Source organism: Phalacrocorax carbo, chromosome 5, assembly GCF_963921805.1.
Source record: "Phalacrocorax carbo chromosome 5, bPhaCar2.1, whole genome shotgun sequence".
NCBI lineage: Eukaryota > Metazoa > Chordata > Aves > Suliformes > Phalacrocoracidae > Phalacrocorax > Phalacrocorax carbo.
The window spans coordinates 26689804-26717613 of record NC_087517.1 but is presented as its reverse complement, the minus strand read 5'-3'; the positions used below and the strand labels follow the sequence as shown (position 1 = coordinate 26717613).

Sequence of the window (27810 nt, the reverse complement as noted above, 5' to 3'; positions counted from 1 at the left end):
CTTTCCAGTAGAATGAATGTGCTGTTTCTCAGCTTCAGTTTATATGTTCTGCGTTGGTACCTGTCATTGATTTGTGCTTCCCCTGTGAATTCTGCTGTTCTGATTTTATGACAATGAGTCATTACAGTATGTTGTATGTGTTGTGCAATAGTTATTAAAATATTTCTAAATATTAAATCTCCGTTATGTGTTATGTGGTCAGTACCCTTAAGCAATTCTTTGGAAACTTAGATTTAGAATTTTGCAACATTGCTTTCACAAAGGAATTACAAAAAGATACATTTAATAATATTATCTTTCAAAGTGCCTGAAGTGCAGAAGAAAGCTGCTTTTGAAGAAAGAGTACATATCACAGAAGAAAGAATATCTGTTGCCATTCCAGAGGAAATCCCACTACCTGAAGGTACACTATAAACAGACAATAGTGAGAAACTTGTTCTTTGCCTACAGGTCTATAGTTCTAAGACCATGATCAAAATACACAAAGATCTTGTGTTAGTTATCTTGTATGAGTTTTGTGTTAAACATTTTACAGACTTGCAGGCAGTTAAGAGACTCTTGAGTGCCATTTACCATTTCAGTCTTAAATGCCAGGATCGCACCCCATTGTCATGAATGGAAACTCTACCACTGAATACAATGCTCTTCAGATCAGGCTTTCATGAAATCCTAGTAAGAAGTATGGATGTATAGTGCTGAGATTAGACCTCACTAATTAGAACTGTAACCATCCATTTGTCATACTCCCTACAAAGCTCTCTGTAGCTCTGTAGATAACAATACAATTTCCCTCTGCAGCATTATCTTCTAAACAGCTCTTTTAGTTCACATTCTCATAGTTGGGGAAGGTTGAGATCAGTTCCGTTAACTTAGTATAATTCCTCAAAATATCTGTTTCAAGATAGATGAAATTAACATTTTGATCATTTTTATATCCCATTAATAGCTAACCAGTTAAGACAACTTACATCTTCTATTAAAAAGCATAAATGCGCTTTTAAAAGCAGACATGGAAGTTATCTAAAATATGAACATGCAAATATATAGTCATATGGATACACACAGTGTTAATTTCTGTTTGCCTTCTGCAGAAATTAACCTTTTACCCCAGAACAAGTTGATGTTTTCCCTGTTAAAGTCACATTTGTAAATGTGCACATGCCAGACTTTCCTTTCAACTCCTGACCTACCCTTCTCATCTTGTTCCTGTCCTTCTTACTTTCAAGTAGCTGGATCAAGGAGCAAACTCTAACTCTTTGACTGTTGTTTCCCCCTCATCAGCTGTTGTGATGGGGAAGTTTGGGGAGCTGAGGCATTCTGACGGACTCACAGTTGACCAGTGAAGGATATTTGAGAGATAAAACAGCACACAATAGGGTACATGGAGCATGGACAAAACACATAATTTAGAGCAGATCATACATATGTGTTTGCACAACACTTTCTGTATTGTATGCCATTGTCATTGTCGTATAGAACTCGCAAGAATTGGTCTTCATCTTCTCCATTCATTGATCCCTCCCTCCTTCTTTCCCTCCCTTCCTTCATCCACCAAAAATACTAAAACTAATAATTTTCTTTGAAGAACCTTCAGTTGAAGAATGGGCTGAAGAAGAAATGGAGGAAGTGTCTATTTCCATTCACAGAAAAGAGATCTCTGAAGGTACACCAAAATTCAGGAATACTTGACAAAAGCAAAAAATATCCACCAAAATTAGTGTGGATTAATATCTACTCTATTCATAGAGAAAATTTTTCCAGTATATAAATATGTTTCATGTCTTATAAACTTTAATGCTAAGAATGTCTACAATTTCTTTTACTTGCTTTTGAAAAGTGTAGTAGTTAATCCGGTTTTGATACAGTAGAAATAGTGAGGTATCTCTTGGATGTTGAGAATTACCAGCCCTTCTTTTTTTTTTTTAACAAGAAGTTCCTCTTCCACCAGGTTGCCTGGGTGAAGTAAAGGTCCTTCAGATTATCACGGTGCACTCTGGTTCCTCAGATCATTTTATTGTAAAATGACTAAATTGTTTCCACCTTTAAGTTTATTGGTGTTAACAAAATGCTGCGAAGGACCATACCATACACTGATTGACTCAATTACCTGTAGAGTGACACTGTAGAAAGTATTTTTCAAGGGATGACTTTAGTCAAGGAATTTTCTCTGTATTTAGGGAGAGGCTTTCTCAAAGTGAACAAATTCCAGCATTAGTGATCTAGTGGACAGAGGAATGGAAAATGTTGATATAGTACTTTGAATGCTGATCATTTTCAAAATCCACAGAAAGACAAGATCAGAGCTCAATCTCAATCCCATTTAAGTTGCTTGGAGTTTTTCCATTGACTTCAGTGGGAGCAGGATGCTTTGAATGTAGATTTTGTAATACCAGAACTGTCTCTTAGTAAAACACATTGCTTACATTTTGTTGCTTACCTGGGCCATAAAGACAGTAATGGATGTCAAATACTTAAACTCAAGTATTTTATTTTACTATTTTTAAGTGTCTGAAGAAGAGTCTTACTACATAGAGGAGAGGGTAACTGTTCCTAAAAGAGAGGAAGTCCCACCCACTAAAGGTATACATTCTTTTCATTAGAAAATGTTTGTTTCCATTATTCTGACTGTTATGTTGCTACTATATGTTTATCTCCCTTTGTGGGTTCTTTTCTGTATTAAGGAAACTTGTGCATGTTATAGTGATACTACTCCTCTTTCTAAAACTATGTATTGTAATCTTTTAAAGTGCCTGAGAAACATAGGAGAGTTGCTCCTGAACCAAAAGTTCCAGCTGCCCTGAAGGAAGCTCCAGGAGTTAAAGGTATAAACCAGTTCCTCATCTGGGTGATATATCTTCAAGGGGATTATGTTTGTCTTACTGTCTTGTTTGTATGTGTTGATGTGGGTAGTGTCTGCTTCCAGTGATGAATGGTTGTCTCATATTCCATTTTATACTATGAAAAGTATTGTTTGTGTTAACTCAGTAAAATACATTGTAATGTAGGAGACAATTACAAATATTACACCTCAATATTCTTTTCATCCTCCTTCTCATCTTACTCATTTTTCTAAAGTTCCTGAAGTTCATAAGAAAACAGTTCCTAAAGAGAAGGTACCTGTCCCTGTGCCTAAAAAAATGGAGGCTCCATCAGCAAGAGGTATATCAGTGGTTTGTTCATGTTGCAAAAATATGCTTTTTCTGCTGCATTCCGTTTTCAACATATATGCATGTTGATAAAAAAAATGTCTGATATATCAAATTTCTTCAATATTAAGTATGTACTTATACCTGTCTGTCTACAATGTGGCCTTGACTTGTGTCATGTTGATCAGATTTATCTGTTATTTCATCTTTTATCTTATGTCTTTTGGCGAAATCAAATTTTCTAAAGTTGCACAATCTTTTTAAAGAACCTGCAGAAGAATGGGTGCCCACTTTTGAGATAGAAGTTGAAGAACGTCCATCAACCAAAGGTAAACAAACTGAGAATATTATTGTCATATTTTTGTTTGGCTTTACCGTATTTGTGTTTAGGCATTTTACTTAAATAAATTTTTGTTTGTTAGTATCTGTAACCTTTGCCTGGATCTCCCCTTTCTTTTGACTAGTTATTGATCTTTGTGCTGTGGCTGTAAAGTACAACCTTCTGCAGTGTCTCATTTTTGTTGCTGTTGAAGTTTTCTAAGCTTTTTTTTTTTAAGTCAAAAGCACTTACGTATGTCGACATTTCAAATATTGCAATTAAATATTCTTACACTTATTATTTTTAAGTGACTGAAGCGCACAGAAAAATCATCACAGAAGAAAAAGTTGCAGTTGCTAAAAAAGAGGAGGCTCCACCAAAAAGAGGTATATAATCTTTCAGAGCTAAAGAGAAGTCTTGTTTCAGAATGCTGATTTATATTTATAATGTCTAATTGTCTAACACAAGCTGTAATGTTCAGTGTTTGCTGTCTTTTTTGTATTTGATTTGAAGAAATGTCAAGTCTCTGCATTTGTGGTTTGTCATCTGATTAAGTTCATAAATTGTGATTAATGCAAAATCTTTTAAAATAAACTTTTAAAAAAAAATTGTCAGCAGTGCCCAAGAAGCCTGTGCCAGAAGAGAAGGTACCTGTTCCAATTTCACGGAAAGTGGCAGCTCCACCAGTTAAAGGTAGAGAAGCTGAAAGTAGAGAAAGCTTCTAAATATCTGTGTGTATCATACTCATCATCTGCCTGGTTAATCAAATCCCAGTGTCTCCTGATTTGCTTATAAATTGAAAGGGCCTTTGTCTTCTCCCCTGCAAAAAGAATGCAGAACGTGACAGAGAATGGTCACATACCTGCATTCTTTGCATTTTCTAGCCACTATTTAACTTCATTGATCACTTTGCTTCAGAGCTTGCGAGAGCTGAGTGAAGACATTTACTCAGTGAAAAAGTTAAATAAATATGAACACATTTAGAAAAAACTGTCAATGTTTTATAACATTGTCGTTATTCAGTGAAGGATTTTAAACTTCCAAATATGTCCTCTGGTTCTGTAATTTTCTTGTGTTTGAAAAGTGATTTTGTTATGTATCTATGTGTGGTATTCTGTGGTTTAATTACATTTCTAAAGAGCCTAGAGGCAAATTATTTACATCTTATTTTCATGTCAATCATTCCATCTTACTTCATGATGTGTGAATATGCTTTTTGCTTTTTTATGTGTTTTGGTCTATATATCTATTATTCAATGAGATATGTATTATTTTAGTACATATTATTTTAATATTTAACTATATTTCTGCTGTTGCTAAAATTGCATGGTGTTTCAAAATGTCTAATTTATCTGGGGAATTTATTCCTGAAACCCCCAAGATAGTAGTCTTCAAAATACTGAATGCATATCTAGCTACTATGCACTAAAGCTTCAGCTGGTCAGTTCGTCTGTTACTTTAAATGTCTTTATGTTTGTATGTCTGGTGTAATTGTTGTGTTTATTATAAGTATCTTTTCTATGTACTATTTCCTCATAACTGTTTGTCCATAATTCTTTCCTATGAACTTCAGAAAGTGTGTGATTTCTTTTAGAATTTAGTATTCTTACAATTACTATCTTTAAAGTGCCAGAAGCACCGAAGAAAATTGCCAGAGAAGAAAGAGTATCCATTGCTGTTCCAAAAGGAAAAGTGCCTACACCATCAGAAGGTACTCTGGCCCATGGATCAATCTATGAACAGAGGGTCCTTATGCAATACCACCAGAGCTTCAAGCCTGCTGGTCTCGCACCTTTCTTGAAGTTCTGATGTTAGAATCATAGAATCATTTAGGTTGGACAAGACCCTTAAGATCATCAAGCTCATCTGTTAACCTAACACTACTAAGTCCACCAATATGTTCCACCATAGTCCCAAGGGAGTCTTAACAGAGCCTTTGTGAAACATTAGAGACATATCTTTCCCAATTACTCTGGGTGTGGGAGGTGTCAGGAAATAGTAACTAGTTTTTTAAGAAACCCCAAATGGGATATTTATTATTGTACATGATATGGCACCAGAGAAAAATATTAATGTTAAACTCTGTCTTTGAAGTACCAACAGAAGAACAACACTGGGCTATGTCAGAGGAAGTATCCATTTCTCTTCACACAGAAAAGGAGATTTCATACACAGGTATGAACAGACTAAAAAGATTATATGCCCAAATTTACACCTTGACATCTACTTAAAAAAAAACCACGAAAACAAAAAACCAACCCAAATAAACAAACCCCAAAAAACCCCAACAAAATACAATTTCAAGTCCTGTGCAGATCACCAGTTTATCCTGAAAGTGAAGCTTGTAAAACACCACAGGACATATTCCATTCTCACAAAAGGCTTAAATCTTTTCTCCTGGCTTACTGCTGTTGTCATAGTGGAAGCCCAACCATTTCACTAGGTCCTCTTTTGCAAATCTTGCCGTCTGTCTGACCTTTGAGGGGAAACAGCAGCCTTTTCCTTCATTTATATTAACATGCTTTCCCCTTCTAAAAAGAAAGCCTGTCCTTTCCCCTTTCTGTGACAGCAATTCCTCACCTAAATCTGAAGGTCAAAGAGAAAACCTTTACTTCTGCTGTTACGTGCCTGGCTAAGACTCTTAGCACAATCCCATATATTGGACCTGCCAGCTCAAGGCCTTTGAACGAATTCCACAGCTTCGAAAGAAAATTCATCTATCACTTTTGGAGGCAATCTATTGAATTGTGAAAAATGAGCCAGAAGATGCTTCATACTTACTATTTTCAGATCTGCTGCTGTTGATAAACAATGTTATCATATTCATATCATGAAAGATTAATACAGTCACATCAGTGTCAGGTTAAATAATCTATTTAGTGTCTTTACTGGAAAATGATGTGGGGGCAGATCATGAGTACTAAGAGGAGACTGGAAGAGGATCTTTCACTGGCTTTCTGTAAGGCAGGGGTAATATGCCGGCTGGTCTGGAAAAAAAGGGTCAAAGCAGAAGAACATCAAATGCAACAGTTCTCCCATGGGATACCAAACAGAGGTGTTACAGCTAGGACAAAAGGATCCAAAGGAACCTGAGCATCCCAGCAAGGGCACTCATGCACAATGCGGTTTTTGTTATCAAAACAACCAAAGTCACCAGTTCCAATCAGTTTTAGTTTAAGATTTCAAATGCAGATGTACCTGGCACTTACAACTAAATATCAAGCAGGGCTCTGCCAGAAATATTTAAAGTGCTGGTCAGTCTTCACACTGCCCCAGAAATAACACCCGCTTAGCAAACATCAAGACTTGTGGCAGCCACTCATCCTACGCTCACTGTAGCTTGTCATGAAGAAAGCATGTAGAAATTCTCAAATCTGTCACTGATGGGATGGATTCCATCTCTTAAGAAGATCAAAAAACATTTCCCATCTGTTAAGAAAATGCCAAAGTTATTTTCTAACTTGGCAAGTCTAGCAGTGTCCCACACATTAAAATGCTCTGGTGATTTTCTGTGCAGTTTTCAATTACATTGGTAAAAATTTTCCCAAGACACCTGCCTCAGAAGACAGGACACTGCTGTTCTGACAAAGAGAATATGCTGCTTAAACAATACGTGTGTTCTTTACTGAATAAATCTTAAAAACTGAACCTATCCAGACCTTAATCTTTTAGAAATTTTCCTGCTCTTATAGGGAATGGCTCCTTGCCATGCCTGAACAGACAAGTCACTTCGTGAAGCAATTGACAGAAGAGGAAAAATACCTTCCTCACTGAGTCATTAATTCTTTTCCCTTTAATTAGACTAGAACTCTTATACCTTGTCAGTCACTCACAAAGATTTTCTCTGTGTGTTCCCTCATCGTCATCTAGTTACCTATGCAAATCTTTTGTTACCAGTGACTGAAGACTCTTGATCTATTATTGAGGTAGTGCAAAGCGTTACTGCTGAGAAGAGGGGCTGCCACAGAGGACAGTGGATTTTAGTGGTTTTGTAATTGGTTGAACTTGGGTTTTGAGTTCTGCCCATTAGCAAGCTGAACTTCACTGCTGGCAGCAGTGGATGAAGCAGGAATCACATCGCTTGCTTATACTGGGATCTTGAAATGTTTGTTGCTACTTAACTGAATAGCAGCCTAATGGCTTCTATAATTACATGTCCAGTGTCAATAAACACACTTGTCTTTTATGTATCAGCCATGTTTTTGTAAGATAGCTTTTTGTGTTTCTTGACAAGAATATTTGCCTTTAAACAACACTTTTAAAAATTCTGAAATGTAAATGTACTGTATCTTTTAAGTGCCTGATGTACCAGAGAGGGCTATCATTGAAGAAAGAGTACCAATTTACCCTCCTAAAAAAACGGCAAGAGCACCAGCCAAAGGTATATTGGATAGAGTATTGAAATATGTTATAAATGTTTTCTGTGTTTTGTATGTTGCATGTACAGTGAATACTGATTTGTTTTCTATGGAATGTTCTTCCTTTAGTTTAATTCTTATTTGATAATGCCTTGTGACCCTTATTATTAGTAAGACCTATGTGCTAAATTTTAAGATTCTTTCAATTGGTATCTTTTTAAGTGCCCGAAGTACGCAAGACAGTTGTCCGAAAAGAAAAAGTGTATGTTGAAGTTCCTCAGTATGAAGAGGAAGAAGAGATTCCAAAATACGAAGAGGAAGAAGCCACCAGATATGAGAAGGAAGTAATCCATTACAAAGAAGTCCACCATTATGAAGAAGTTAGTCATTATGAGGATGAAGTTCCTCAGTATGAAGAAGTTCCTCAATATGAAGAGGAAGAAGTCACCAGTTATGAAGAAGAAGCAGCTTATTATGAAGAGGAAGTTCCTGAATATGAGGAGGAAGAGTCAGAAGTTCCCCAGTATGAAGAGGAGGCTCCCTCACCAGTTAGAGGTACACTTTAATTTTAGGATTTGTGTGAGAAAAAGTAGTATCTTTTCATTCTGTTAATGTACCAAAGTTTTGTTTTAATATGTTCCAGTGTGCTTTACAGTGTGCCTTTTTTCAAGATGTTTAATGATTAGTATGTAGTGTAGAAAATGTGTGATTGCTGTATGTCTACTCTTTATTACTACCTCTATAAATGTATATGTTCCATGTCATATACGTTCATTCCTCTTTCATTTGAAGTCTTTATAACCCACTAAGAACATTTAACTGAGCTTTATTTTATTCTCATCTGGGGTTCAATTTTGCTATCAGACTGTGCTTGAAATACTTTGAAATGTGTATGAGAATTCTGCAATCACAAACAAAACAATATGTTTATCTAGAAGATAGGTAGGGTGCTTGAAAATACGTGATTTAGGAACACAAGTCACATTGACTTCCTCTCAGAAATCTTTAAACACTCTATAGTTGTTTATTTATTTCTGGAAGAGAATATATTTTAATGGAAAGCAAAGATATAAAAGTTTGATTAAATTGCCATATTTAAATACCCTTAGGTGTTTTCCTTAGGAATAATTTTTACAGTACTGGTGTAATTGTCAACATTGTTAGTACAACATGAACATACTATTCACTACTTAGAGAGGACAACTAGGTCATGCCAAGATCTTGGTAATAAAGCCTTACTACATCATAATTTAAAGATTTAGACCAACTATAACCAACTTTCCAAAATTTCATAATCATCTAAAAGTTCTTAAAAATGTATATTTTCCAGCCCTGATTCAAATCATTCCTTAGAGACCCTTCCCCAAAAAAACAGTTCAGAATTTTTTTGGCTAACTGATGAATGCCAAAACTATATTTAACATTGTACTAGAATTTTGACATACTGATTAGCGCATTTTTTTCTTAGTAAAGAAAAGGCCAGGCTGTACACTGTAAAAGTCAGGTTAATCCTGAACAGGAAGATTAGAGGTAGCTAAAATTTCCTTTGACTCTATCATAAAAGTAAAGTTTAATTCATATGTGCTCCAAACTTTCTTCAGTAGGCTCAGAGCCAGTGAGGTTACTCTCCTGTCATCATAAAACTTGTATGGATATTTCTGGGTTTTGGAGTACAAAAAGCATTAAAATACATTTTAGTTGAAACCTTTGCCTCACTGCACTTAAAGGGCAAAATCTGTTCATTTCAGCGGTCAGGATTTTTTTTTTTTTTACCCAAGTGAAACACTCATAAACAATGTCTTGACCCAACCGATTGTGGTATAAACTGCTGGGTACTTATAGTGTGTCCATAGTTTTGTGTTTGAAGTAAATCAATTCATAAACTTGATGTGTTTGCTTATTACATGTAGAAGCACTGAGGAAGAAAACGTGATCAGCAATATATATTCAATACATATACAAAATTGGCTTATTCAACATGATCAGATGCAACCAATTACATACCTGAGAAACATTAGGATCATAGCTGTAGAGGAAAATAAGGAGAAGTAGTAAAAATACTAAATATCTAATTCAGTAACTAAATAGTTGTTTATTACAATGTTTGTAATAAACATCCAAAAATTGGAGGAAAAGATAAAAATGTATTTTTGCAAGTTCCCCCACCATCACACTTCTTAATCTTCTTTAATAGCTGGTTCTAAAAAGTCAAGCTCTGTCTCAACTCAATCTTTTGACCAGCAAATAAACCCTTGAAATTAAAAGCATTTTTATTGATGGCCTCAGTGGCCGAGCAGGGAGAATGAACATAATAATAGTTAATATAATCTGTTTGCTCTTTTGTTTTGTCTTAATGATCAAATCATGTTAAATCATAGCTGTATGTTTTGGGTATGTATTTGTTATGCTTGCTTGCACTTCCTGTTCCTGTTGTTTTAGAACTAAATACTTAAAACATTATGGTATCTTTCAAGTTCCTGAGGTTCCCAGGAAGCCTGTTCCAGAGGAAAAAATACCTGTTCTGAAGAAAAAAGAAGCTCCTCCAGCAAAAGGTATATATCATCTTTTTATGTTAGCAGGCATCCTCTGAATGTGTCATTCGCAGTATTTTTCAGGTGCCTTACTTGATCATTCCTTTTTTCTATTCTTTATTGAGAGGGCTCTTCATATGAAATGTTTGTGCTGCTGGCTTTTTTTGTTTTATTTCTGTTTTGACTAGCTTGTGGATTATTTTTTAACCAAAGTAATGTTTTTGAAGTGCCTGAGGTGCCAAAGAAACCTGTACCTGAAAGGAAAGTCCAAGTGCCGAAGAAGGAAGCTCCCCCAGCTAAAGGTATATGAACATGTAATTAGCTGTGATCAGAGTGTCTTCTAGACTTCATTTATCTTGTCACTTGTGTTAAACACTAAGATAGTAAAAGGATTGTTGCCCTTAAGAATTGTGGTTCTTTGTGTTTGTGTTCAATTGTTTAGTGTCACTGGCTTATATGTCATGGTGTTTTAGATACACCAAGTTCAATTTACAATCTTTTACTAAGTTCCAGAAGTGCCAAAGAAACCTGTGCCAGAAGAGAAAGTTCCTGTTCCTGTACCAAAAAAGAAGGAACTTCCGCCAGCCAAAGGTATATCAGCTCTTGACAGAATGTGTTAAAAAAAAAAAATTAAAATCGGTCTTTGTTCACCTTTCGTCTTTAATGTAATGTAGAGTGAAAAGAGTTTTCTATTCTTAACAGTTTTTCTTTGCTATTCCACTTTATTGATTCATATCATTGTTCTTTACCTTATGGCTCAAAAATGAAATTCTTAAACTACAATAATATCTTTAAAGTGCCTGAAGTAACAAAGAAACCTGTGCCAGAAGAGAAGGTACTTGTTCCAGTGCCTAAAAAAGTGGAAGAACCTCCACCAGCCAAAGGTACACCAGTTTCTGGTTCAACTGCGTAATTCTAGTTTTGTTTCTTCAGCTTTAGAAGACTGCAAGTAACAATCCCATTCCTCGTCCTAGACTGTTTGATGCTGAACCACTCACTGACCTATGTTTGATCAGGACACTGTATTGTGGCTCTTTCTGTTAGTCATGGGTGCTATGCTTATCTTACACTTCAGTAATTTCTATGTTTGTGTCTTGTAGTGTCTCTGTCTTTTGGATCTTATATATCTAAATTATTTAAAATTACTTGCTCTTTCAAAACTAATGATCTAAAAGATAAACACTGTACCTAAACAGCCAGACTTCCCCCTTAGTCTTACTATGCCAATTTGTAATGCTGTGGTCTGTATGTTTGTAAGCTTACATCTGTGCATAAATCTGTGGATAAAATGAATGTTATCATTCATACACAATTCAATTTTACCGTATTTGTGTAGTTATCTTAATATCAGTTACGCAGTTATAATTCTACTATGTTTTATGTTGCATTGAAAATTAATTTCTTAAACAAAAATGTCTTTAAAGTGCCTGAAGTGCCCAAGAAAGTTCCAGAAAAGAAAGTACCAGTCTCTGTACATAAAAAGCCAGAACCTCCACCAGACAAAGGTATCTCTTCTTATAACTGTACATGTGGATGATGCTTCATATTGTTTCTGAAGTATCATAGCAGTTTGTGACAAATGTTCTTGCTAATTCATATTCTTTAGCTTCTGTGTAAATTGTCCCTTAGTTTCTGATGTTGTGTTGAAGTTTTCTACAATTAAATATACTATCTTTGAAGTGCCAGACATACCAAGACCTCCTCCTGAAGAAGTACCTGGTTTTGTTCCTGAAGAAGAAGAGGAGGAAGAGGAAACTGTGCCAGAGATACCAGCAAAAGGTACACCATTCCTTCTCAAAAATTATCAGAGCGCTTTGCTCAGTTCATTAAAAGATCTTCATCTCTACTGGTTGTTTTAAGCTGGATGTAAACCTTAATTATCCTTCTGAGGGGACTTTTCTTCATCTTTTTGGTCTTTGTGACTGTGTTCGTGGTTTTAGTAGTTTTGATGCTCTAAAAATAATTGAAAATTTCTTATCAAAACAATATCTTTAAAGTGCCAGAGGTGCCCAAGAGAGCTGTCCCAGAAGAAAAAGTACCTGTTGCAGTTCCTAAAGTAAAGAAAATTCCACCAGCTAAAGGTATATCACATTGTGGAGTATGCAGATAATTCCTCTCCCTCACATTTTCATATTTCAGTGGAACCTCATTTTAAAAATCAATTTATACTTATGCAAAGTCAGATTCTTGGTTCTAGCACCCTGCTGCTCCCCTGTAGTGAGCAGTGGTAGGCCTCAGGCAGGGCTTGACTGTCTATTTTGCTATTGACATCAGTGGGCTGAGAATCAGGCCTTGAATGATCTTCTGCTTTTCCATTTTAAGTGACTGCTGTGAATGAAATAATTGATTGTGATAGCATTATTAAGAACTAATGTTTAAATAAATTTAACTTTTGTTTGAAAAAATTACTTGGAATAATATTTTATGCACCTTTACCTGGAAATTCTTCGATTCAGGGAGATCATTCTGACATGTATCTTGAGAGTATTTTAAAATCTCAAGCCCTTTAGCTAAACTTATATAAAAATTAAACCAAATCACAATTGACTGTACAAATAACCAGAAGATATATCCTAAATGTGAAATTCAACATGGAGGCAGACTATTGCAGAGGCCATCCTTTGGTGCTGAGCAAATTCTACCTCAGCAGGTGAATTTTTTTAAAAAAATTTAGACACTGGAAGTTTTTTATGTAAAAAAATTAGATGCTAATAATCTTCTACAAACTCTTATTTGTGGCATATCTTTCTAATAGTTTCCATTGGCAATGATGCTGTGTAATTAAGAATTGGGCAAAAGAGCTAATCCTCATATAATCCTTATAACCCAATTGCACTTCACTCTTTTCAGGGAGTGAAAAATAACTAATAGAGTTTCCCTTAATTTTATTACTCTTGTTACCTTAAAGTTGGTGTCTTTGTGTTTTATGTTATGAATTTTTCTTTGTCATGTTGTGAAAGTAAAGTTCTTAAAAATAATATCTTTAAAGTGCCTGAGGTGGCCAAGAAAGTTGTGCCTGAAGAAAAGGTTCCTGTTTTTGTTCCTGAGGAAGAAGAGGAGACTATTCCAGAGGAAACTATACTAGCCAAAGGTACATGATCTTTTCTTACAAGTTACTCGTGAGATCTTTTGAGTTCACTAAAATACATCACTATTTCTTGTTCTAAGTTGTATGTAAATCTTAATAATCTTTGTGGGGAGCTTGTGATCTTGTTTTATGTTTCTTTATGTTTTTAATGTTTTGAAAGTTTTTAAAACATGTTTGCAAAATAATATCTTTAAAGAGCCAGAGATTCCTAAGAAACCTGTCCCAAAAGAAAAAATACCTGTACCCACTCCCGAGAAACTGGAGCTTCCTCCAGCAAAAGGTACATAAATTAATACCTACGAAAACAATGTGTTGTTATTCTAATTCAGCATCTCTATTTTATTTTGTTTGTTATTTATGTTAGTTTTGTGTCCCGGCTGTCTTTCAGTATTGATGTCTCAGAGTGCCTGTCAAATTCCTAGCAAAAATAAGCTCTGAAATTATTTGACTTGTTCAAGAAGTCTGCCTATGGATATGAAGTGTCTTTTGTTTTTATTTCTGTTTCTTCTTTAAAACATTTAAAATATATTCTGCAGATCAGTTGTTATTTCATTATGTCCTTTTGTAAATGTTTTCTGTTGTCTTTCTCATACTACTGGTGGATGACATTCTTAAAATAAAATGTCTTTAAAGTGCCTGAAATACCTAAGAAACCTGTTCCTGAAGAGAAAGAACCTGTTCCTAAAAAGGTGCCAGCTCCACCAGCCAAAGGTATTGCAGTTTGTAAATGCTGTTATTATTAATAGATAACATTCTTCATACAAGTTGAGTTTAGCAAGGGACATTTTAGTATGTTTGTCTTGTATTATATTTGTCACTATACTATTTGTTTGTTTGTAAGTTTCTGTTCTGCTGTTTGTAAGCTTCTGGGTTTGTGTCTATTTAAAAATTGTGCAAAAGCACACTGAAGTTAGGTCCTATCTTTAAAGTTCCCAAGATGCCTAAGAAAGTTGCTCCTGAAGAGAAGGTACCTGTTGTCCCCCCTGAAAAAGTAAAGGTTCCACCTGCAAAAGGTATATGTACTCCTGATTATATTTAATCTTTATGCTAAAATATTCTTGACCTTCTTCTTTCTAACTTTTGTCTTTGTTGTATGAGATTTCTGCTTGAATTTATGTTAAAATTCTTCATTATCAATGTTCATGTTATAGAGCCATAAAGCTCCATTTCTTGTGCTTTTTTTACTTATACTGCTTTAAGGTGGTTGGTTTTTTTTAAATTCCTAAAAGAAATCCATGTCTTTAAAGTCCCTGAGGTGCGTAAAAAGGCTGTTGCAGAAGAGAAAGTGCCAGCTGTTGTGCCTAAACCCAAAGAACCAACACCAACTAAAGGTACAGCTATATTTCTTCTTATTCCTCCCAAAGATTTGTTTCTCCTCTTCGTTTCTAAAATCTTTTATGATATATATACTGTTTCAGGAGCATATTCTTATATTTTAATGTAACTTACACTTTTAGATATCATGTACATTTTCTGTTCTATGTGAATTTTCTTGACTAACTGTAAAAAAAAATAAATTGTAAGGTAGTAACAATCATACTGTTTCTAAAGTGCCAGAAGTATCCAAGAAACTTGTCTGGAAAGAAAAAATCCCTACTCCTGCTCCTGTGGTGGAGAAGTATGAATATGCATATGAAGAGTACGAGAAGTACGAGACATACGAAAGTATTGAAGAGTTTGAGAAGGTTCAGGAAACTGAAGAAATTGAGGCATATGAGGAACCTGAAGAACCTGAGAGATATAAGGAGATTCAGGAACAGGAATATGAAGAGGAGGCTGAGGAGAAAGAAGATGTCTATGAAAAGTATGAGTTTAAGGAGAAGGAAGAGACCTATGAGAAATATGAGGAGATATATGAGGAGGCTTACGAAATCGAACCAGCTATAGGTACATCAAGTCACTATTTCTTTATTCTTATAGTTTGTTGAGTTCCCAGATACTGCTTAAGCCTCCTTTGGGTGTTTATTTATATTTGTAGTCCTGTGTGTGTCTGTTGCTGGTAATGATAAATCCATTCAAAGACTCTTCCCTTCAGAGTGGAATGGGAGGATTCCCCATCTGACTGCCCAAGAGTGAGCTAGTGTAGATATGACATATGCAAACTAAATGATAATTTTCTGATGCAGTTCAGCTTCAGCCTGAATTAAATACTTTTATGTGGCAATATTTGTTTCTTTCACCCAGTTATCTCCTGTGAGTTACAGAGATGCTAAAACTCCATCTCATCACTTAAATTTATGATCATAGGCTCCCTCATGCCAAAGAAAAAGTGCATATAAAATGTACCAGAAAGATGTATGCTGGTATTCCTTAGCTTTCTGCGTAAATGGTGAGATGGTTCCTCTATAAGTGAGTGGCTGCTATGCTTGCTGTCTTTGTACCTATTGTAATTCCTCATAAATAACTTAAAATCCATAATGAAATATCTTTTTAAAGTGCCTGAGGTGCCTAAAAGACCCCTACCAGAAGAAAAAGTACCTGTTCCTGTTCCTAAAAAAGAAGCTCCTCCAGCTAAAGGTACATCAGCTATTAGACAAATTTAAAAACACAGCCTTCTGCCTGAGTCTCTAAATCCCCAAATCCAGTAATCCGCCTATTCTGATTTGACTGCTAGACCCTTACCTTTCTTTTGCAGTACAAACACAGGGATTAAGTTACTAAAAAAAAAAAAATATTTCATTAACAACTCAAAACTGAGAAAAATTACTTTCTGAGGACAAAGGAAGAGCAGGCAGGACTGTCAAGATTTAATTTTTGCTGTCACATTAGTGACATTTTATAGCTAATAATTGAAAACAAGCAGATGAATAAATTATTAAAATTCTGTTGAGCTATAGTGCCATATCAGTGAAACTCTAGTTTCTTACAGAATGCTAAAAATGTAGGACCTTCTTCGACGTAATGGTGTACTGCATTGCATGTAATCTTGATAGGTGTTCTCTGTATCAGGCTCTACAGGAGATAAGTGTCATGAATAGCAGTTGTCAGTGGATGCTAGTAGAGTTTCTGTACCAGTCTGGAGCTCTGTAATTTTCTGCTCAGAGCACTTAATTTGCCAGAAATTAATTTTGTGCTAACTTTTTGTAGTTGTTTCTCATATGGATTATGAGAAAGGAATCAGTGGGAAGGGGTTTTTATTTTGCATAAAGACTTGGAGTTAGTTGACAGAAAATGAAAACCGTACCATATTCCCAGCTGGCATTAATTAGAGCTGGTAGTTCATGAAACCTAATTGTTAAGGGTTATCCCAGTCAAAAATTCACCCAACAAGAGCAGTGTTTTTCTTTCTTTGAATACTGAAGACTCAGGTTATATAAATCCAAGTGAAATAGTCCAGATAGGTGGCCTGCAATGTCACCACTCAATATCAGTTGAGGACATTGTATTTTGTATTTTTCTAAATTTTCTTACTCTTGCATTGTTTGCTTTTTGTTTAACCTCTACTTTTACATAATATTCATACTGCAAAAGTTCTTAAAAAAACACCAATGTCTTTAAAGCGCCAGCAGTGCTGAAGAAACCTGTTCCAAAAGAAAAAGTACTTCCTGGTGTTCCTAAGAAGGAAATTACTCCACCAGCTAAAGGTACACTGCCTCTGCATTGTCCTCGTGAATCATGAACTCTGATTTCAGTCTTTTGTTTTCATTATTTGTTGAGAAAGATGTGCATATGTTTTATGTCCTCACAGTGGTTTTTTCAACTGTTCGTGACTGTCTTTCTCTGCCTGTTGGTTTCAATTTGTTGAAAATGTGAGAGTTGCTTTAAAAAATGTTTGTTCTGTCATTAAGCTACATCTGAAAGTAGTTCAGAAAGAAAAAATACTTTTCTTTATTCTGAAAAGGAAGGCGATTCCACCATCCAAATATACGACCATCTTTCAAGAATATTTTTAAAATGTTATTCTTCTGTCTAATCTTGAAAATTAATATAGAAGTTCTTTCAGGAAGCATTTAATCCTTTGCTATTTCATGACTCTTTCTTGTGAGATTTGCTCTTCTTTCTAACTTCTTCCGAACAACTTAGGAAGTCCTAAAAGTAAATTGTATCTTAAAGGGCCAGCTATTCTCAAAAGAACTGTCCCTGAAGAAAAGAAACCTGCACATACACCTGAAATAGACGTTCCACCAATGAAAGGTAAAGGAACCTCTGATATGAGATTTTATGGAAGGGAAATATTTGTGTAATTTTTCCCAACTAATATCTTCTAAAATGATCCTCATGTTCTTTACACCATGGCAAGAGTATATAGTCTCTAAGTGCAGATTCAGCTCTCAGTGATATATTGAAAACTCTGAGGCAAACAATTCAGTTTTGTGTTCTACATGTGCTAAACAGTAAATCCATCGATATAGGAATGAAAACATGCTGAGGCGGTATCGCTACTTATACTACCAGTATGTAAGCCTTCAGTGCTTTTATATTTGTAATATAGTTGTGAATTTAGTTTAAACTGGGTTTTTGAAGCCAAATACATTGGTCATGATATTGCTGAAGAAGTAACGGCAAGAGCTAGTAAGTTAAAACCATTAAAACTGTAACACTTATCAGAAGGAAAAGCATGATGACACAGTGGGAAAAACAAATGGCTTATGCTTTTTGAGATCAGAAACTATAAATTTCTTCACATAATTAATTGTTCCAGCAACAAAATTCTAGAACTGTATAATATTTCTCTCTCAGAAAGACACAGTATTTGGGACCTCAAAAGAACTTAGTTTTCTGGGTTTATTTCTGTTTGGGATTTTTAAAGTTGAAAATTATTTTGAGGTTACTAAAAGAAAGCTAATATCTTTGAAGTTCCTGAGTTTCATAAGAGAGCTGTCCTTGAGGAGAAAGTACCCACCATTATTCCTAGAGAAGAGGAGCCTCCTTTGTATGAAGGTACATCAGTAACACATCTACCAAACAGTAAATTGCAGAGAATATCTCAATTCATGCTTTAGATAATTCTGTAAAATATGAGACATTTTCAATTAATTTTTTAATTATTTAAAAGTAACTTCCATCCATGTCTTTGAGATCCTCTCTCCCCCCAAATTTAGTTATAGTTCAGCATTTTTAAAATGTTATTTTCTCCTCTGTTAATGGGAGAAGCTTAAATAAAAGAGAAACTCATTTTCTGATCCAGGAAAGCACTTTAGCCACATCGGACCAAAGAAATGAAATTAAGCAGACACTGGTTTAAGAGCCACCCTGAGTAATTTTTGAGCTGGAATATAGATAGTTAAAGCCAGATGAGGACATGTGAAATTCAATTGCAATTTCTAGTACATAGAACAAAATAACTAGAAAATAAAATGAAACTTTTCTGTGACCTTGTATTTTTACTAATTGGGAATGGTCATTTCTAGCAATAGTAGGTAAATGATCAGGCTGAAATTAGGTATTTAAATAATTTACATTTAAACAGCTCTTTGTCCATATACATGTCTGTATTTTTGCATTATAAGTTGTCTTTCTGATCTTGTCTTGTAAATAATATTAAAATATGTAAAATAAACTAATATCTTTAAAGAGCCTGAAGTTTACGGGGAAGTTCCAGAAGAAGAAAAGGTCCCTATTATTATTCCTAGTGAACCAGAAGCTCCAGCAGCTAAAGGTACACCAACTATTCAAGCAATCTATAAAGCAATACATTCCCTACAAATTAGTCATATTCATAATTCCATCCATGTGCTAATTTGTTGTTTAATGTGTTCATTTTAATGTTTCCTTAGATGTTATGTCTCTGTCATTGCTTCTTTGTTATTTACATTTTGTATATTGTATTGTTCTTTAAAAAATGTCATATCTTTGAAGTACCTGCAGTGACAAAGAAAACTGTCCCACTGAAGAAAATACCTGCTACTGTACCTACAGAAAAAGCTCCTCCGGCTAAAGGTACATGACCTCCAAATGGATTTTCTCTAGTCTTGTTCAAAAGTGAGGTATCAAGTGAGAAACCCAACATAACTCTTTCTCTTGAACAACATGAGCCGGTGTTAATACACTGTTTTCTTCCATTTGATCTCTTCTTGTACATTTTGACTGTTTTTACAAACCATACATATGGGGAGATCAGTGACTGAAAACACTATCATTTTGCAACCATTTACAAAGAAGTCAAAAAATACTTCAGCATCTTTCTTCATATGTTAAACTAATGAACAATTATTAAGACAGAATAATTCATCATTCGGAAAAAAATATTCAAGGAACGTTTTCTATAAGCTCTTATTTTTGTCTTGTGTTAGCAGCTGCCCAAACAGATTGATATATTCTGTATCAAGAATGTAAAATTTAAAAAGGCAAAATTACTGAAAGATATTTAGTAGACAGAAAATTTATAGCAGGGCCAGGAATTAGCCTTATATTTTTCTGACTTCTTGTCTCATGTTCTCTTTCCCAAAATAGTTTCTTTGACAATATATTAGAAAAAAAAAATCTGCAAGGTTGTGGCAGAAGCTTGTTTGCAGAAGTACTCTTTGCAGTCATGTCAGGGGCTTTAATAAAGCCAGAATTAAGATAACACTTTAATCGGGACAAAATACAAAACCACAAATTTTTTTTCATAGAAACATAGTTTTGTAATAAAATTCCAGTGCTGAAGAACTCTCTGGATGTTCAAAACATACTATTTAGTTAATTGCACTGGAGTTTTGCCTTGCTTTTTTAGGTAATTTTGAAATTTCAACACAATAAAATCCTTCAAATTGCCAAAATTTCTAAAAATTGTTTAATAAGGAAAAAAAGACTAGTGTCTTTTCAGAGAAGGGCAAGTTCAGACCTGTAAGTCCTAGGAGTTAGAAAAGTAATGAACTCCAGAAAGTGAAGTTGTTCAGTTGTATTCACGGGTTAATACCATGTATTTTCATATTGTTCTAGTAAAATTTTTTATTGTTATACAAAACTGTACTACTTATTTCCTAGTGCAAATTTCTAAAATAAACCAATATTTTTAAGTTCCTGAAGTTCCAAAGAAAACTGTCCGCAAAGAAAGAATACCTGCTGCTCTACCTAAAGAGGAAGCTTCACACCATAAAGGTACAAGAAATTTTGAGTGGAATTTGAAGGATAAAAAATGTTTTCATATATAAATCTTTAATTATTTTGAGAACATTTTGTCTACCATAAACTAGAGATTAGTTAGCAGCTTCAGTTAGTTGCAACAGTATAAATTTAATTTTTAAAAGAATAAAAATTATATTGCCTGTAGTTGTTGTTAAGAGGCAAATGAGATTTATGTGCAAAAGAGAAAATTTCAAGGGCCCCTGCTACTTGAGATCAGTTGGAGGGGAAGAAAAAAAAAAGTAGAAAAATTACAAAGCTTAGCACTTAAACAGGTAGCTCATTGTAGGATATATCACACATTTTTCTTCTGGCAAGCTGCAAAGGTCAGATCAGGGTAGAACATGAGATTTTTTTATTCTCACATTTGAAAGAATCCCGATTTTGAGGGTAGATATAAAATAGACCTGTGTATCTTAAGCTTAAATATTTCATTGTATTTGTTCTTTATGTTTCACATTGTCTTGTTTTCTGAAGACATTCTAAATTAATTTAAGTATTTAAACTAATATCTTTAAAGTACATGACGTTTATGAGGAGATGCACATAGAAGAAGAAATTTCTACGGTTCATATAAAAGAGGAGACTCCAGCACCTAGAGGTATATATCTTCTTCTTCATCTCTTCCTGTAATTTACAAAGTCATGATCTCCAAGAACATTAAATTATCCAAGTTCATGGTTTAGTTCTTGTTCAGTGTAAGTAATATTTGTGTTCATTCTTTATAGTACCTTCCTTACGTTACAAACCTAGGATTTTTTAATTACTTGTCTTTCTACTCTATATAAATTCTTAAAATGAACTAATATCTTTAAAGTGCCCACAGTCATTAAGAAAGCTGTTCCAGAAGAAAAAGTGCCTATCATTGTGCCTAAAGAACCAGAACCTACTCCTGTGCTTAAAAGATCAGAGTCTCCACCATCTAAAGGTACTTTGATAGCCTAATAAACTGAGGTCTTTTGCTGATATCATCTTTTCTGTTTCTTACATAATTTCTGATTTAATAGTTCACATTCCACTTCTGTCAGATTTGTGGTATTTATGTTGTACATGTCCCTTTTCCTGTTTCTCAACTTGTCTTTAAGTCACAAAATTAAAATCAGTAAATATCTTTCAAGTGCCTGAATTGCCCAAGATAACTATTCCTGAAGAGAAACCTGTCCGTCTGCCTAAAAAGCCAGAAGCTCCACCTGCCAAAGGTATAGGTCAACATATCCTTTCCTTTTCCTTTTTCTTCAAGTTTCTTCTGTCCCTCATTTTGTTGTTAAATCATTAAAAATGAGTTGAGTTCGTCTATTTCATCTAACCAAGAGAAATTCATTGTGATGGCACAGTAATTGTATCAGAAACTAGTTAAAGAGACTAAAAATAAGGAAAACTTTAGCTGAGTCAACATGCAGTAAGATTTACAGAACAGCCATTTTCTCTTCATGGGTGTTTATAGGTACTGTAAACAGCCTCAGATAGTCTATCAATACTCAAGCAAGAAGTATATACACTACCTCTTTCCCATTCCTCATTTTAAACTGAGGGGTCAACTGATTTCATTTTGAATGGAAATAGCATTAGGCACAGAAATCAGTTGTTACAATTCATTCAAGTATTTCAGAAGTCTGTCTGGACTAGCAGTTTCTGTGACATGTCACCACTGCATGACAAAAGATCCCCAGCAAGGTTGCTTCAGACTGTTATTTGCCAGAGGGATAGAACCACGGAGCCTTTTCATGTAACTGTTGTCAGAGTATCCTCATACTTGTTTTGTCTTATTTCTCTGTATTGAATGTTTTATTTCGGTAATTCTTAAAAGTACACTAATATCTTTAAAGTGTAGAAGGTACCTAAGAAATCTGTCTCAGAAGATAAAATAAATGTTGCTTTGCCTAAAAAACTTATATGTCAATAATGGTGACTCTCTGAGGAGGAGATTACTCTTTCTCTTGGGCAGTAGGGTTTACAATAAAAGAAAAATTACCCTTTATTTCTTGTTTATAAAAAATCCTAGTAGCATGTAATAGTATACATTTTTTTTGCATGACATACCTTTTTATATCCGATCTTACTTTTCTTTCTGATATGCTTCTTGTGAGACTCTTTCTTCTTAATAATTTACGTATTTTAAATACCTTAAATATAACAAAAATTAATGCTGTTTTCTTTAAAGTGCCAGAGGTGCCCCAGAAAATTCCAGAAGAGAAAGTACCCATTGCTGTGCTTAGAAAACCGGAACCACCTCCAGTCAAAGGTATGTTGCACTATAGAAAACTAAAATTTGGAGGAGAAAAAAGACCTCGGCCTTGATTGTGCAGATTATTTTTTTGATTGTTTGTTCGCATTGTCCTATTACTTTTATTTTCTGTGCCCATAGTTCTATATATGCTACTGTTTTGAAAATTCTTCTGTTGGAAACATAGCTGTAATCAGTGTACTAGTGTGTTAAAAATACTGATGTGGCTGGGTAGAGATGAGATTGATACTTGAGAACCACAGCAGAAACCTTAAAGAGAAAACAGGGCTTCTGTAATCTGAAATATTCCTGATTGACAGTGAAAAATTAGCCCCAAAGAGTGTTTAATAATTTCAAGGTATAGAATTAGTGATACTGATGTCTAGCACAGGAAAAAAACCCTCCATGCATAGATGAAAAATTGATATCAAGAAGTCATTGTGCATAGAAGAATGTGACAAGGAATAGAGAATGAACAATGGCAGCCCTAGTCAAATGGAGATCCAGGAGGTGGTTGAATAAAATAGAAAAATGTGCTTTGTAATGTTTTGTAATTGGAGAAGAATCTCCAAAAGACTCTGAGGTGATTCCTCAGACTTTACAGGGACATAAAAGAACCTTAAGACAATAAACATGTCAAAGAGATGGCTCCATTAAGAACCTCCCTATTTTTCAATTTCAACAGAAAGGTTTTGAACATAGCTGTAAAATTTCATATGATAAATGAAAATAATTTCTTTCCTTAAAGTGCCTGAAGCACCCAAGGAAATAGTTGTAGAAGAGAAAATCAAAGTTGCTGTGCCTAAAAAGCCTGAAGTACCACCAGCTAAAGGTACCTGTCATTAATAAAACCATGGCAATAATTTGTCTTATTTTCACTGATAAGACCTTTATGATACTATTTCTCTCTGTGCTTTTTATATTTCATTTTTGGGAGTAGTCGCTTTGCTCCTCTCAGATGACTCTCTATCAAGAGTAAGAGCAAAAAGCCTATTTGGTAAAGGGTATTATGCTTAATTGGTGTTACCTGCTGTCCTTTTGTTTGTTCCTTTTTCCACTTTAATGCTATTTAAATTTCTCTAAATTCTTAGTATTAACATAATCATTAATTTTAAAGTGCCAGAAGTGCCCAAGAAAGTGCCAGATGAGAAAATACCGGTTGCTGAGCCTAAAAAACCAGCAGTTCCACCAGCTAAAGGTACTTGTCATTACAACAAAATTAACAGAATAAAAAATATCACTTTTTTCTTGTTTAAAAGACAGTACCCAAGACCTCTGTTAGGACTTTCTTCTGTTGTTAGAGGTTTTTCAAGTGGACAAATGTATTTTGTGAAATCAATATAACTTGGTAATTAGTGTTCTCAGGAACAATGTTCTGTTGTTATGCTTTAATGTTGTTTATAAAGTCCTTATACTAAAAGTTATTAATATTTTTCAAGTGCCTGAGGTACCAAAGAAGGTGGTCCCAGAAGAGGTTTCAGTTAAAGTACCAAAGAAACCAGAACCTGCACCAACTAAAGGTAACTGCTGTACACAATTAATGAAAGAAAAACCCTTCCTTGCCTATGGTACCATTTTAATGTATTGATAATTTACTTTTACTATAAATATTCTATAAAACATTTTTGTTGCTTAAATTGTATTTTTGCATCTGTGCCTCAGTGAGACATCAGAAAGAATTTTCTGTAGGCAAAGAAAAATGTTGATATTCACATCCAAAACCTCTGATGCTTTTGATGTCCCTGAGTTTTACTTCCTCTTAGTGCCTTATGCTGCAGAGATATGTTTGACTCTCATACAAATAGAATTAATTACTTTCTTTAAAGCACCTGAGATGCCCAAGAAAGTGGTATCAGAAGAAAAAGTGCACATACAAGTTCCTAAAAAACCAGAACGTCCACCTCCTAAAGGTACCTGTTCAATACTGGTAAAATTGCACAGAAATTTTAATCTGTTTCCCTAAATATTATCTTTTTTAAGTTTGTGTTGTCCTTTTTTTATATACTCTAGTATTTATAAATGTTACAGATTGTGTTGTTTTCACCTGTGATTAGCTCCCTGTAAGCAATAATGGCTATTAATTGTGTGCAACAAGCAAGATGAAAAAAACACAGACTAGTTATAAGGGGTATTTTTTTTTCTGATGCCATTTGGTTATTTTCACCTTTGAGCTATTGTTGCCTTTTTAATTCCTACTCTTCAAATTCCTGAAAGTAAAACAAACAAATATCTTTAAAGAACCTGAGGTGCCGAAGAAAGTTGTTCCAGAAAAGAAAATACCTGTGTCTAAAATACCAGAACCTGAGGTTGTGCCTAAAGAACCAGAACCTGTCGTTGTCCCAGAACCAGAGGCTGCACCTGAAGAACCAGAACCTCTACCAGAGAAAGGTAAATCTCAATACCATTAACATAACAAAAACAATATTTTTTCTCTTTTCATTAACACTGTGACTTTTCAGGCCTTCTCTTTTCTGAGAATCTAAATGATACTTGTTCTATGTATCTGCATAAGTGTGTGAAACAGACATATGTGGGTCTTTCTGAAAAATAGTGACAAATCTTGCCTGTCTGAATTGCCTGCGTTTTATAATTCAATGTTTCCTACTGTTTTGTATTGTTCTTACTATTCTACCCACTTGGGCTCATGAAAACAACCACAACTAATATCTTTAAAGTGATAATAGTAGAAGAAAAGAAAATACCCATTCTATTAGCTAAGCACAGAAAATATCGATGTAATTGAAATACCAGAAGCTCCACCAAGAAAAGCTAGATGCCATGACTGCTAATTCTTGAAAGTCTTCACCTTATTACCTGCAATGTTATTAATATCATTTGTCCTGTCCATTCTGTTTATAATTATCATGGATTTTACTTATATCTTAAGTTATACTAACTGTGCACACGCGCACTTCCATATGGGACATGCGGCATGGTGGGGGTGGTGTACATTTGAGAGAAAAGAGAGAAAAACCAAAATGTGGTATATTCATCCTTAAAAAGGCCAACATAAATGATTGATACCTGATTTTTTTTTTTTTATGTTTTAATTACAATTGTGGGTTTATGTTTTATGATTCACTTAAATTTCATATGATTGTCTGTGCAGTTGTTAAATTCAGAACTAATATCTTTTATGTACAAAAAGTGGCCAAGACAACTTTCCCAGAAAAGAAAGTACCTCTTCCAGTTTCCTGGAAACCAAAGCCCATTGCAGGACCTCCAAAACCAAAGCCTCAAGAGGTAGAACCTCAAGAACCAGAACCTGCTAGAGTGGCCCAAAAACAAAAGCCTGTTGTGGCACCCCAAAAACTAGAGCATGCTGTGGCATCTGAGGAGCCCAAGATTGTTCTGGCACCCCAAAAACCAGAAACTGTTGTGGCATCCCCAAAACCAGAGCGTGTTGTGGTGCCTGAGAAACCAGACTTTGTTGTGGTGCCTGAGAAACCAGAATCTGTTGTGGTGCCTGAAGAACCCAAGCCTGATGTGACATCCCAAAAACTAAAGCGTGCTGTGATGCCCCCAAAACAAAAGCCTGTTGTGGAGCCCCAAAAACCAGAGCCATTCATTGCCCCTGAGGAACCTGAACTTACTGTGGCACCTGAGGAGTCAGAGACAGTTGCATCAACCCAAAAATCAAAGCATGTTGTGGTGCCCCTCAAAACAAAACCTTTTGTGCCTCCTCAAAAACCAGAGCTGCTTGTAGCACCTGAAGAAACAGAGTTTGCTGAAGATTTCCAAAAATCAATGCCTATTGCAGTGTCCAGAAAATTGAAGCCTATTGTGGCACCCTGCAAGCCAGGACCTGTCAGGGTGCCTGAGGAGCCAGAACCAATTTTAGCACCCAAAAAACTAGAGCCTTCCACAGCAGTTGGAAAACCAAAGTTTGAACTGGCATCTGAAGAACCAGAGCCTGTTCTGGCAGCTGAGGAACAACCACCAGCCAAGCTGGCCGAAAAGAAAAAGAGCGTTGTTATACCTAAAAAAGAAGTAGCAACACAGACTAAAGGTACCTCTTATGAATAGGATCTCTTTTCTTTCTCTTGAGTATACTATGTTTCATTGCTCATTTTAAACACGTAACTAAAAGATACTAATATCTTTAAAGAGCCTGCAATGTCCAAAACAGCTGTCCCAGAAGAGAAAATTCCTGTAGCTGTTCCTGAAAAATCAGAACCTCCATCAGCTAGAGGTACACATTATCATGAATACCTGACAAACACACCTAATCTTCTTCTTTTACCTATTATCTTAACCTCTTTTGTTCTGTCTGTCATTTCGAATCTGAGGTTTTCAATTATGTTTGCTAAACAAGTCGCTCTGAGTATGAGTGTGTGCTAAATTCTTACTTCAGAGCATTTCTGTTGTCCTCTGTGTTTCAGTCTCTGTACTTACGTTCAGTTGTATTGTAATTGTAAAATGAAATGCACTAATATCTTTGAAGTGCCTGAGATGCCTGAGATTGCTGTCCCAGAGAAGAAAGTGTCCATTACTGTGCCTAAAAAACCAGGAGCTCCACTTGCTAAAGGTACATGCTACCATGATTATCAACATAAGGAAGGGTTTGGGGGGTTTTAAAATTAATTTTATTTCCAATTGATCTTTCACTGTATACTTAGATATATAAAATGTGAGAGAGATGTACAAAATATGAATTTCTGTGCAGCGACATCAAAAGTTTTCTCAACTAAAACCATCCAAAATTTTATTGTACTGGTCTTTTTTTTTGTCATATTCAAAAAGTTCAGGAGGTAAATTTTGATTTCTTAGGCTATAGCAATAAATCAAGCAGTTGTGATGAACTCCTGTCTACCAATAAGTGGCAAAACTTTATGGATGCTAACAAGAGTATGAACATATAAACTGTTCACATTATTAGTAGGGATGGTTTGGTATATGTTTTAGTGGGACTTGGCAGTGTTAGTTTTATGGTTGGACTCAGTGATCTTTAAAGGTCTTTTCCAACCTAAATGATTCTATGTTTATATGAGAAAGGACAAAATAAGCAGAAACTAAAGGTTTCACCAGAGACTAGTAGTTTCTGCAAAATAATTGCAAATATCTCTATGTAATGGAGCAGAATCTTTAAAATGTTAA

At 34.9% G+C, this 27810-nt stretch overlaps 1 protein-coding gene across 1 annotated transcript in view; it reads left to right on the top strand.

The window, feature by feature from the left end:
* The window catches only part of TTN (titin), a 241322-nt gene that overhangs the window by 96313 nt on the left and 117199 nt on the right, over positions 1-27810 (top strand). Inside the window, exons 122-155 of the mRNA XM_064453243.1 lie at positions 305-403; positions 1586-1663; positions 2506-2580; positions 2748-2822; positions 3076-3159; positions 3413-3475; positions 3774-3851; positions 8046-8378; positions 10298-10375; positions 10582-10656; positions 10862-10945; positions 11152-11238; positions 11779-11859; positions 11984-12133; positions 12352-12435; positions 13344-13445; positions 13603-13722; positions 14076-14153; positions 14672-14773; positions 14994-15329; positions 15879-15959; positions 16943-17026; positions 17466-17576; positions 18958-19041; positions 20385-20465; positions 21010-21090; positions 21307-21417; positions 21575-21688; positions 22651-22731; positions 23462-23545; positions 23831-23911; positions 24153-24233; positions 24540-24623; positions 24952-25101. Of these exons, the coding sequence (XP_064309313.1) occupies positions 305-403; positions 1586-1663; positions 2506-2580; positions 2748-2822; positions 3076-3159; positions 3413-3475; positions 3774-3851; positions 8046-8378; positions 10298-10375; positions 10582-10656; positions 10862-10945; positions 11152-11238; positions 11779-11859; positions 11984-12133; positions 12352-12435; positions 13344-13445; positions 13603-13722; positions 14076-14153; positions 14672-14773; positions 14994-15329; positions 15879-15959; positions 16943-17026; positions 17466-17576; positions 18958-19041; positions 20385-20465; positions 21010-21090; positions 21307-21417; positions 21575-21688; positions 22651-22731; positions 23462-23545; positions 23831-23911; positions 24153-24233; positions 24540-24623; positions 24952-25101 (3570 nt within the window). The remainder of the gene's footprint in view (positions 1-304; positions 404-1585; positions 1664-2505; positions 2581-2747; positions 2823-3075; positions 3160-3412; positions 3476-3773; positions 3852-8045; positions 8379-10297; positions 10376-10581; positions 10657-10861; positions 10946-11151; positions 11239-11778; positions 11860-11983; positions 12134-12351; positions 12436-13343; positions 13446-13602; positions 13723-14075; positions 14154-14671; positions 14774-14993; positions 15330-15878; positions 15960-16942; positions 17027-17465; positions 17577-18957; positions 19042-20384; positions 20466-21009; positions 21091-21306; positions 21418-21574; positions 21689-22650; positions 22732-23461; positions 23546-23830; positions 23912-24152; positions 24234-24539; positions 24624-24951; positions 25102-27810) is intronic.